Below are 12,476 nucleotides of genomic sequence, written 5' to 3'. Positions count from 1 at the left end.
GGTCCCCAGGACAATATGCAACTTGTCTGCATATAATACTGCAATATTCTGGGGTGTGAGTTTTCAGTTATATATATATATAATATATATATATATATATATATATATATATATATATATATATATATATATTATAATAATAATTATTATTTACGCTAACATTTATTATATTTTACTGTTCTTAATTAAGCCTCTTACCTTGGTGTCAGACGTAGCTCCATATTTCTTGAGACGTTTGTTCTCTCTGGGGAAGCTTTGGGTCCAGTTCAAGGGCGGTTGAGAGACGCCCGCTCTGCTGCTGCTGCTCTGGTTACCCATCCTGACGTTACGGCAACTCCAAGTGCCAATTGGATATGAATTCGCGGTCTTGATTGATGCCGACCAACCAAATCAAGAGGCAGCGATGACGTCACGGCTGCTGCAGTTGCTGATTGGACGAGGGATTACGATGCTGTTCGCTAATTGACCAGAAAATCATCAGGCAGTAATTGCGTCACGAGTTCACTTGTTGTTCACATCTGTTCACTTGCCAGTTAAGCAAATGCACATATGTGTCGCTTATCCGTGAAAGTTCTTCCGGAGACGTTTGCGTCAAGGGGAATGTGTTCGAGTGGCCAGAGGCGCGGTAGCTAAGTGGAAGGTTCACCGAAGAATGCTGACGGGGAGGCTGAGAGCTGTGGACATCGCGGCGGCGTCACCCTCTTCTCGTTTTCTTCGAAGTCGAAGTGGCAGCGGAAGAAAGAAGGAAGAGGCGGTACGCGAAGGTCATCGTTGAAGGCGGCGTGTCTGACGGCTCCTTGTTGCTGCCCAGTCTGCCGAGAAAATAATCAACAGGTAATGCGTGTTACTTTTAAACAGTAATATATATATATACAAAATATTAAAGTGTGCAACAAATCATCGGCATAAGTTATATTAAGGTACTGCACAGACCAAACACCTGCACGCTAACAACAAGTAGGACACACACTTTTCAATAGAAAACGGTTGGAACAAGTTAGGTGAGAAGGTGGTGGAGGCCAAGACCGTCAGTAGTTTCAAAGCGTTATATGACAAAGAGTGCTGGGAAGACGGGACACCACGAGCGTAGCTCTCATCCTGTAACTACACTTACGTAATTACACAAGCTCGGCTGTAGTGATTTTAGTGCACAAGGAAGCTGGCAACTTAATTGTGTACTAAAACTTACAAAATAGATAGCAAGTGTCTTATAAATAAGTATAAGTAATATGGGTGAAACGCGCCTGTTTGTCACAGTCTCGCACGAGTAATACTTAACGTGATTACATATACAAAAGTTGTTACAGCTTGTTGTAACAAGCATGAATTCCGGAAGTACTTCAAGCAGTCAGATCGAGCAGAGGTTCTTCATGCAATAGGATAATTATGTTGTAGGAAATTGCACAATATATGATGCACTTCAACGAGGAATCATCATCATATCACGTGGAAGGCTCAGTTAAGACAGGTGTATGTAACTAATAAGATAACCTCAAGGTGTCATGGTTTTCGCTTTACATTACCTGAAGCCGGTAAGGGGGGTGACAAAGGAGACTTTCCTTGTGTGTGTGTATTGGTGGTGACTGTCATTAGCCTGGTAACGAGGAGTACTGGGTGAAACGAGGTGGTTCCTTAGCCAAGCTAACGAGGAATTCCTTATTTAAGTGTTATTCTTTATTAAACGAGAATTTTTTTTTTAACAAGGCATTCATTTTTAAGCTATAAATTCTTTTTAAGCCATAAATTATTTTGAAGTGTGGAACTCAAAGGGTTTATTTTTGTAAGCAATAAAGTAAATTCATTTTTATTTTTTTATTTTTTGTGAGAACTACTTTTTCAATCGCGGAATTATTTTTTTTAGTGAGGAATTCTATATTTAAATGATTATTTTTAAGCGAGAATTTTTTGTATCCAAGCTACGTGTAATTCTCTTTCCAAGCATCGAGAAATTCTGTATCCAATCGAAAGATTTCCCCTGATCTAATCAGGGGAAAGCGCCAGGCCCATACAATTACATAGCACTTGGAAGAGGTCACGATAAGAATTTGGGATGTGACGGGGGAGGGGGGGGGGAAGGAATGGTGCCCAACCACTTGAACGGTCGGGGATTGAACGCCGACCTGCATGAAGCGAGATGCACTGGAAAAGGGGGTATAGGAAGCAGAGCGTAATGTGTGCTGGAGAATGGTTTTGGACAGGTTGCGGGTGATGACGCACTTTCCAGGGTAGCCTTGAGGGTGTTGACACTGGTAATGGTACTCCTGGATGACCTCCCGCGGGGGTCAAGAGGGCAAGGCTGCTAATTACCGGTGAGTCTGGGGCATGATTCACTGTCACTACAGCCCAGAAGTGTCTCCACCTCCCCCGTCCCCTCTACCTCCCCCTTCCCGAATCCCCTGAACACTCCCCTTTTCCCCCCACCGAATCCCCTGAACACTCCCCTTTTCCCCCCACCGAATCCCCTGAACACTCCCCTTTTCCCCCCACCGAATCCCCTGAACACTCCCCTTTTCCCCCTACCGAATCCCCTGAACACACTCCTTTTCCCCTACCGAATCCCCTGAACACTCCCCTTTTCCCCCCACCGAATCCCCTGAACACTCGGCTTTTCCCCCACCGAATCCCCTGAACACTCGGCTTTTCCCCCACCGAATCCCCTGAACACTCCCCTTTTCCCCCACCGAATCCCCTGAACACTCCCCTTTTCCCCCACCGAATCCCCCGCACAACTCATGCAGTGTTCCCAGACAGCCTTCATTTTTGGAGGATGGGGTAGAAGGGTGGGAGGCAGTAAAGAGTTTGTAGGGGCACAGTAGAAGGGAAAAAGTTTGGAAATGCGAAATATAGTTTGAGTTATGATAGCAGGCTGTCCGCCTTGCTGACACGATGTGGGATGTGTTTGACAGCTAAGCTAAGCTTGGTCTCTCTTGTAAGGGAAGCTGCGAGTGTGTGCGAGGTTTTTCCCATCTATTTCACTTTGTAGTATTCACATATACACAAATCCACAAGGGCCGTGTCGAGGATTCGAACTTGCGTCCGGGAGCATCCCAGACACTGCCTTAATCGACTGAGCTACCTTGTGGATTTGTTCATTTGATGCATCACGTTAGTGTGATCTCTGTGTGTAACTTCGTACATGTTTTCATATACTGTTAAAAGGTCTTTATTTTAGTATTAATTTTGTATTTTTTTAAGAGGAGTTAGGGGGGTTTCTGATCAGTATTTCATATATGGATTATATATTGTGGGTATAGGTTTTCATAGAGAAGCACGAGGCTCTTGGGCCACCAGCTGTTGGCGTGAGGCATCTCATCTTGGGCTAGCAGCTGTGGCCGCTCCAAGCAACAGCCTGTTGGACCAAACTCTCACAAGTCAAGCCTGGCCCCTGACCATGCTTGGGGAGTAGTAGAACTCCCAGAACCTCATCCAGGTACAATCTAGCAGCCAGGCCCCAGGCCGGGCTTCGGAAGTAGAAGAACTCCCGAAACTCATTCCAGGTATGCTTACAGACGCGCAGCTGGTATATCGAGCCTCGGAAATGCCCGCTGCAGGTGTGTGTGTACGGATAATTCCACAACTGGTACACAGTCGCAATTATTCTAGCTGTAGACTCAAAGGCGCCACACAGATGTATTGAACCGGCTTTGTCCCAGTCATGGCAGGCGACCTTGCATCCGTCGGGAGCTGGGCGGCGGTGGCCTTGTAGGTTGACGGGAGGGGCGAGGAGATGGAGGGGGGACAGAAGTGGGTCCCTGTCAATTTCCTGGCCCCAGGCGGCCTCCACAAGCGGTGAAGTGCGAGTGTCACTCTCTGTAGAGTGTCACCCTCGCCGCTCAACCATACACTATCATCATAGCGTCTCGCTGCCGTCCTCCTCACAATCGATCCGCTGCCATCACATAAGTCACCCGTCTCGAACCAACAGCTCCAGTCACTCGTACTCATGCCCACAGGAACCACGGACTACTGACCCACATCAGGGTTCATACCGACGGCCGTGTTGATGCAAGTGTGTGCGCCCGCGCGTGCTTGGAATTCCTTCAGCTAAACATTTCTGCTGTTTAGGTTTTGATTTACTCATAATTTCGAACCATTTCGAGAGAGACATTATTGACTCTCCGCCGTTCGTATTTATACTAGTAGGGCATATATTAGCCTCTGTACCCGCCGATGTGGCCTAGTCCCTCTACCCGTTGATGTGGCCAGGGCAGAACGGGGCAAAGAAAAAATGCCTCTACAATCTTTTCTTGCAAGAATTTTTTCCCCCCGGCATATTTCCTGCTCATCTGTGGCTCTTAGTTTCCACTTGTGGCCTCTGGCTCACTCTCTCATTTTGGCTATAGCATATTTCTCCACTATGTCCATTCTTCTCAATATATTGTAGGCTATCATTATATCTCCTGTTTCGTCTAGATTCCAACGTGGTGAGGCGAGTGCTCTTATAGTTATAAAGCCTCTCAGCTCAAACATAAAGCCTCTCAGCTCAAACATAAAGTCTCTCAGCTCAAACATAAAGCCTCTCAGCTCAAACATAAAGCCTCTCAGCTCAAACATAAAGCCTCTCAGCTCAAACATAAAGCCTCTCAGCTCAAACATAAAGCCTCTCAGCTCAAACATAAAGCCTCTCAGCTCAAACATAAAGCCTCTCAGCTCAAACATAAAGCCTCTCAGCTCAAACATAAAGCCTCTCAGCACAAACATAAAGCCTCTCAGCTCAAACATAAAGCCTCTCAGCACAAACATAAAGCCTCTCAGCTCAAACATAAAGCCTCTCAGCTCAAACATAAAGCCTCTCAGCACAAACATAAAGCCTCTCAGCTCAAACATAAAGCCTCTCAGCTCAAACATATGTAGTGTTGTATATGTTTGGATCTTTTTCCCTCTATTTTAGTTTGTGGTTTTTAAGGTGGGGACTGCAGACTGAAGTCTGCTCAAGAGGTCAGCATTATGTAGGGTGAATACAGTAATGTGAAGGCCTCTTAGTCTAGGTTTCTGAAAGCTACTCGAACATTTTCCACCTTTATATATGTGCGTTGCAGACATTGTTTTGTTGCACAGTCCTCAAGAGACAGGGCTGGGGGCGAAGGTGGTTCTGTATTCTCAGATCTTTGTTTTTCCAAGTCTAGAGTTGTCTCCTTTTCAAGCTGTGCAGCCTATAGAGCCTAATTACTTCCACTCCTGTCCTCACTACTTTACATTTGCCAGTGTTAAATTCAAACAACCATCTTTCTAACCATCTCTGAGGCACTTTTAGGTCTCCTTGTTAACTCCCACAATCAGCATCTGCAAACACGAATGTGAACGACCCTATTTCCTCTGTCACATCCTTGACATATATTTTAAGAACAGATTAGACTCCAGTACCGATCAATTTGGCACCTGACTTGTGACCTTAAGACACTGCTATTTCGCCTCTCCTCACAATTACCTTCTGTTTTCAATTCCAGAGGTCTACCCTCACCTCATTCTCGCCCCTTGCCAGGTACACCATCTTCACTCTCAAGTTATTCTCACCATTCTTCATTCTGTTTAGGAGCCTTAAGTGAGAGACGGTCTCTGACATTTCCTGGAGATCGCGGAGGGCCAACCTTCTCTCACTTTAGTCATTTTCTAATGCAACTTTAATAGATTCGTTTGACATAATCTACTTTCGCGGAAAGTTGTAATTTAATTTAAAAAAATCTTTTAGTAATAAGTACATTATTTATACAAGACAAATTTAATATTAATAAGCTGACACTGATCATTGGAATTATAATTTATAGTTAAAAATGACAAATAATGCAAAAAAAATGACAAAATATAGACCAGCACTGGTGGAGATCTTAAAAACTCCTCTATTTTCTCTTCATTTTCTCCGAGGCTCTAGGAGAAAGAAAAATGTTCCCTTCACCGCCGTTCCAACTATCAGTGATGTCCTCTTCCTCTTGTATATTATACAGTAACAAACTCCAAGGTCTCTTGAGACGCGAAGAGAAATAAATAAAAAATTTAAATTATTATAATTTACCAACATTTTAAAAGTCGGGAATCATACAAAAATAACAATTAAAAAAACAAAGTTGATAACATAATATTTGAAGGATAATTTACATTAAATATTGTGTGAAGTTGAACAAATCCACAAGGGCCGTGACGAGGATTCGAACCTGCGTCCGGGAGCATCCGGGATGCATCACGTTAGTGTGATTTCTGTGTGTAATTGTGTGAAGTTATATAATATTTCACAGCTTCTGCATTTAGCCTCAACAGAATCATGGGCTGGTGTGGGTCACTGTGAGTCTAACAGGGATCTGTATTTCAACAGGATTAAAAATGTTTGTTAAATCAACTTTCTTTATTTTGATAATTCCTTAATATCAGGTATCCGCGGCCGGGGGTGGGAGGGCTTTTCTCCTTGCTTGCTTGCTTGCTTTATTTTTTCCTGTTGACTTGTTATCCCATTATGTACCTCATTCGCCAGTTGCATTTTCTTCCAATCATGTTGGTGTTTAGGCACACAGATTATTGTATCTACATGCACCAGGAGTTTTCTGATAATTTTCTTCATCACCTTGTATGGATTGCTTGTTTGTGGCACTGATCTGTAGTTTATACATGGATAGATTTATTCTAATTCTAGGATTTTCGTCTAATAAGAGTTCTTCCATGTTCCCAGACCTCTTCAGACGTCAGCTGTATTTCACTGAATCTCTCAGTGGGTAGATTCTGGTTCCCCAGGACTGCTTGGCATTCTGACTCACGGACATATACTTCCTGGAACCCCTCGTTTTCAACTTCACAAGCGTCTTTGTGTGGAGGAGGTCCTCTGTAATGGTGGCCTTGGCGTCTTGACCCCTAGTGTGGTGGTGGGGTGACCCTAGTATGGCGCTGGTGTAGGTGGGTTGACCCCCTTGTGTTGTGGCCATTGTATGTTGGCCTCTGTATCTATGAATGGTGGTCCTGGTTTGGTTTGGGCCCTGGTTTGGGCTTATCACTGGTATAGGTTGGGTGTTGTCTGTCGTGGTGGCTGCCGTGGCTTGGTGGTGGTCATAGAGTAGTGGGATGAGGCAGGCAGGCAGGCAGGCAGGCAGGCAGGCAGACACGCGGACGTGAGCTGCCTGTCGTAACCGTCAAGGTGTTCCCTTGTAAATGGTACCAAGCTCGGACTGAACAAAGCCTGCCGCATTAAAACAATTAATAAGACTCCTCGTTACTTCCTGTGTTCACAACTACACCCCCGTCATGCTGAAGCTCACTCTCATATACTACCTGCAAAGATGCAAATCGTTCAGCATGATCTAGCTGCGTCCGATATCGGCACAAACTGTATAACATTTTTATGACTGTAATACAGAGGAAAAAGAATGAGACAATGACGACTTGGGAGGGTGTCGAAAACCACCACATTCTCAAACTGGTATTTTTTTCACTTTCAAAGCAAAACGTGACGAAAATATTTGACCGTCTGAAAGTATACATCCCTTCAACTTTACCATTTGCCTTTCCATTGTATAAATAGCAATGGAAAGTTCAGACACTTTCCTTCGTGCGGGGAAGGGAGGTGGTCAAAAGTCACTCGTCAAAAGTTAAAACACGTTGGGTGAAAGTTGTACCAGCGAAACTTTTCAACTTTTCCGTAGCGGGAAAATAAACAAATATGTTTGTTCGTGTGTGTGTGGGGGTGTGTGTGTGGGGGTGTGTGTGTGGGGGTGTGTGTGTGGGGGTGTGTGTGTGGGGGTGTGTGTGTGGGGGTGTGTGTGTGGGGGTGTGTGTGTGGGGGTGTGTGTGTGGGGGTGTGTGTGTGGGGGTGTGTGTGTGGGGGTGTGTGTGTGGGGGTGTGTGTGTGGGGTGTGTGTGTGGGGGTGTGTGTGTGGGGGTGTGTGTGTGGGGGTGTGTGTGTGGGGGTGTGTGTGTGGGGGTGTGTGTGTGGGGGTGTGTGTGTGTGTGTGTGTGTGTGTGTGTGTGTGTGTGTGTGTGTGTGTGTACTCGCCTAATTGTGCTTGCGGGGGTTGAGCTCTGGCTCTTTGGTCCCGCCTCTCAACCGTCAATCAACAGGTGTACAGGTTCCTCTGTGTACTCACCTATTTAGAGTGAGTACACAGAGGAACCTGTGAACCACAAGCTGTGTGGTTGGTGTGTGATTGTGCGTGTAGACGTGTTTGCCCCAGTGTGTGTGTGTGTGTGTGTGTGTGTGTGTGTGCGCGTGTGTGCGTGTGTGCGCGCGCACGTGTGTGTGCGTGTGTGCGTGTGCGTGTGTGTGTGTGTTTGTATACAGACACTTGTTGTTGATGCAACTTACCATTATAGTTCTGATATGTTGCACGCACTCCATATCGTAAGCTCACACACAAGCACTGGGGCACGCTGACACACACACACACACACACACACACACACACACACACACACACACACACACACACACACACACACACACACACTGGGGCAAACACGTCTACACGCACAATCACACACCAACCACACAGCTTGCAGGTGAATGCTGTCGCTGGAGGGCACGTGAAAAAATCACAACCTTCCCACGAAGGTGTGTGTGTGTGTACTGTTCCATCTGGAAAGTCCACTTCCATTCCACTGCATTTCCCTGATGTAGAAGACACTCCAGCCTCTCAGGAACTCGCAGGTATACACGTGTATATTCATACATAGTAACATATGTATACCATAAGCCGAAGGAGGGCTCAGATAGACCTGTTGGTATATTCGTTATCTCAGACTCTCTCATAATACGTCGCGTTCTGTACGCAATTGACGTGAAAATGAAATATATCGAGCGTCGAAATACTGGCATCGGCCTCGATAGGTGAGGTGGGTTGATTGGGTTCGTACGTTTTGACTGCCTTTCCCACTCTTTGTTTCCGCCACAATTTACTAAGGGTGCAAGATGGACTGTCACGCCACACGTGTGTGTGTGTGTGTGTGTGTGTGTGTGTGTGTGTGTGTGTGTGTGTGTGTGTGTGTGTGTGTGTGTGTGTGTGAGCTGGATTATTCGTTTTCACCCACTTGTAACTTCTTCTCCGCAACCTTAATGTATATTGTCTTCTCTGCAGGGCTTTTGTTGCTATATTTATACAGTCTGGGTGATTTGTTTTCTGGTTCCCCAGTGAGGAGTTTCGTGAGAGGGAGACTTAAAAATACAGAATGACGAGGAGAAACACAAATGAAGCTGTGTTTCTTAGCTTTTACCCACGTCACTTGGTACTTGCTTGTTAAACAAAAAATGTATACATTGTGTATTTGTATGTACATGTATACATTGAGCAACATTGGCCAAGAATGTATAGGTTATTATGAAGGGGTTTACTGAGAGGCGTCGAGACCACTAAACGTCTTGATTTTGCGAACACAATGTGAACGTTTCATGGAGTGAATCCAGTGGTGCAGGGAGCAACACAGGTGGAATCCAGTGGTGCAGGGAGCAACACAGGTGGAATCCAGGGGTGCAGGGATCAACACGGGTGGAATCCAGTGGTGCAGGGATCAACACGGGTGGAATCCAGGGGTGCAGGGATCAACACGGGTGGAATCCAGTGGTACAGGGAGCAACACAGGTGGAATCCAGTGGTGCAGGGAGCAGCACAGGTGGAATCCAGTGGTACAGGGAGCAACACGGGAGGAATCCAGTGGTGCAGGGATCAACACAGGTGGAATCCAGTGGTGCAGGGAGCAACACAGGTGGAATCCACTGGTACAAAGAGCAACATAGGAGTGTTTGCAGCCTGTTTTCTAACGTCCTGATTTCGTAATTCCATAGTCGTACACATGGAAGATTAAGAGGAAGATCAAGTTTAAAGTGGTTTTGCCTACCCATAAACGTATCAATGTAGACAACCCCATCTAACTTATAGTGCTCATTGGCACGGGGGAATGTCAATATTGCAAGGCTTCTCATTTCTCTATGGCACCGGAATTCTGACCCTCTGGCAAATTACGTCGAAAATGCGGTGCGTTAAGTGTGAGGACAGGGGTTGCATCTCTATTTTCGTAGAAAGCTTTCCACTTTCTTTCTCTTTCCACCTCCGCCCGTTCTTTCCATTTGCCACTCCGTTAAAAATGCAACTATTTTGGCTAGATGCATAGAAAACGTTGCTATTACGGTGTTTTAATTGTATTTTTTTTACTTAGTCGTCGATTTTTTTTACGGAGTGGTTTAAGCTTATCCGTAAGAAATGCGACGGATTGATGAGAAGAGGAGAGTTCACCTTCTTCACTTCTTAATTAAGATTGCTTACCTGTAGTAATCAATTATTCCTCCGTCTTGGAGGCTAACCTGGGCAGCTGCACCCCCCCTCCCCTCTCTCTCGACCCCTTGTTCGACTAAATTGTAAATTTACTCTCCCCTCTCCACGACTTCGAACTCCCCACTCCCCTCCCCCATTCAACCCCTTAGAACCCCCCCTTCCCTTCCCCCTTTCAACCCCTGCGAACTCCCCCCCTTGCCGTCCCCAGGAGTCAACAACCCCTCCTGCCTCGCCTGCCGGAGCAAGAGGCCCAGGTGGGTGAGAGTAATAGAGGAGGAGAAGATACCATCCCCAGTGCTCGGTGCCGCTCGGCCGAAGGGGTAATCAGGAGCCCTGAGTGCGCCTCGCCGGCCTGAGTGATGATGCTTTAGGAGTAATGATGCTGGGATAGGGGGGGGGGAGGGGATGGTGAATGCCATTACTCATCTCCCGTCTGCTAGAGCGAGATGGATGGTGATGCTGTAGACGATGACAGCATCAAGGAAGGCTGCAGGATTCAGCTACAAGTGTTGTAGCTGAAGCTGAATCTGCTGTAGCTGAATCTGAATCTGCTGTAGCTGAATCTGAATCTGCTGTAGCTGAATCTGAATCTGCTGTAGCTGAATCTGAATCTGCTGTAGCTGAATCTGAATCTGCTGTAGCTGAATCTGAATCTGCTGTAGCTGAATCTGAATCTGCTGTAGCTGAATATGAATCTGCTGTAGCTGAATCTGAATCTGCTGTAGCTGAAGCTGAATTTGCTGTAGCTGAATCTGAATCTGCTGTAGCTGAATCTGAATCTGCTGTAGCTGAATCTGAATCTGCTGTAGCTGAATCTGAATCTGCTGTAGCTGAATCTGAATCTGCTGTAGCTGACTCTGAATCTGCTGTAGCTGACTCTGAATCTGCTGTAGCTGAATCTGAATCTGCTGTAGCTGAATCTGAATCTGCTGTAGCTGAATCTGAATCTGCTGTAGCTGAATCTGAATCTGCTGTAGCTGAATCTGAATCTGTTGTAGCTGAATCTGAATCTGCTGAATCTGAATCTGCTGTAGCTGAATCTGAATCTGTTGTAGCTGAATCTGAATCTGCTGTAGCTGAATCTGAATCTGCTGTAGCTGAATCTGAATCTGAAGTAGCTGAATCTGAATCTGCTGTAGCTGAATCTGAATCTGCTGTAGCTGAATCTGAATCTGCTGTAGCTGAATCTGAATCTGCTGTAGCTGACTCTGAATCTGTTGTAGCTGAATCTGAATCTGCTGTAGCTGAATCTGAATCTGCTGTAGCTGAATCTGAATCTGTTGTAGCTGAATCTGAATCTGCTGAATCTGAATCTGCTGTAGCTGAATCTGAATCTGCTGTAGCTGAATCTGAATCTGCTGTAGCTGAATCTGAATCTGAAGTAGCTGAATCTGAATCTGCTGTAGCTGACTCTGAATCTGCTGTAGCTGACTGTCCGAGGATTGTTTACGACAATATTGACCCTTGTTTGGGAAGCTTCGAAGCTTTTTTTTTTAGGCTGTTTAGTGACTGTAAACAACGCGGCCGTGACTGTTTGGAAGATGTATAGGTTTCGGAAGCGGTGGTTTGATGACTCCTGTTCTGGTAGACACTGAAGAGGGGAGGATCTGATGTGTGGGGGGTAGGATAGGGGGGAGGGGGGTGCCCCTCTACCTTCTCTTCTGAAGACTCGGTCTGTATGTATATCTTTAACGATTTCTGTTATCTGTATATCCGGTTCTGTCAGGTCTGTTATCCGTTTCTTCCAATCCTGTCATCACCAGCATCTGCCCGTCCTGTTATCCGGCTCTGATCGTCCTGTTATCCGGCTCCTTCTCTTCTAACATACGCACTGCACGCAGCCCTCATGTCCACCCCTCTCCCCAATTGACAGTTGAGAGGCGGGACCAAAGAGCCGAAGCTCAACCGTCGCAAGCACACTGGAGTGCGTGCCACTAGGTGAGCACATGTCAAGGAGAGAAAAGGGAGACTGCCATTCCAGAGGTCAGCCATTATACCACCAAAATGTATCTGCGAACAGCACGAATAGTGAACACAGCGTCGCTGAGAGAGCAAATTGCACGCAAACACACGCACGCACGCAGGCACGCACGCACGGGTGGGTATAGGGATGAAGCAGGTGACAAGTGTAGTCCATCAGAGGCTTTTTGCAAAGCTAGGAAATATCCAAATAGTTACACGCAGAAATCACAATAGCGTGATGCATCAAATGAACAAATCCACAAGGGCCGTGAT

At 46.0% G+C, this 12,476-nt stretch overlaps 3 protein-coding genes across 4 annotated transcripts in view; 2 read left to right on the top strand and 1 right to left on the bottom strand.

Moving 5' to 3' along the window:
- Positions 1-12,476, top strand: part of LOC123745051 (unconventional myosin-IXb) — a 327,701-nt gene that overhangs the window by 11,386 nt on the left and 303,839 nt on the right. The gene's annotated exons all lie outside the window — the stretch shown is intronic.
- The window catches only part of LOC123745052 (serine/arginine repetitive matrix protein 2), a 166,709-nt gene that overhangs the window by 13,482 nt on the left and 140,751 nt on the right, over positions 1-12,476 (bottom strand). For both annotated transcript variants that reach the window (XM_045725338.2, XM_045725339.2), the window contains one exon: positions 199-812. In XM_045725338.2, coding sequence (XP_045581294.1) covers positions 199-318 — 120 coding nt within the window. In that variant the 5' untranslated portion in view covers positions 319-812. The remainder of the gene's footprint in view (positions 1-198; positions 813-12,476) is intronic.
- Positions 8,760-11,790, top strand: LOC138353330 (prophage side tail fiber protein homolog StfR-like). Its single transcript, XM_069306208.1, has 3 exons — positions 8,760-8,803; positions 10,450-10,561; positions 10,717-11,790. Exons 1-3 carry the CDS (start codon positions 8,760-8,762, stop codon positions 11,788-11,790), a joined length of 1,230 nt encoding a protein of 409 aa, XP_069162309.1.

This window comes from Procambarus clarkii, chromosome 57 (genome assembly GCF_040958095.1).
Source record: "Procambarus clarkii isolate CNS0578487 chromosome 57, FALCON_Pclarkii_2.0, whole genome shotgun sequence".
NCBI lineage: Eukaryota > Metazoa > Arthropoda > Malacostraca > Decapoda > Cambaridae > Procambarus > Procambarus clarkii.
Note: the sequence above shows the minus strand (reverse complement) of the source record. Positions and strands in the feature narration are given on the sequence as shown.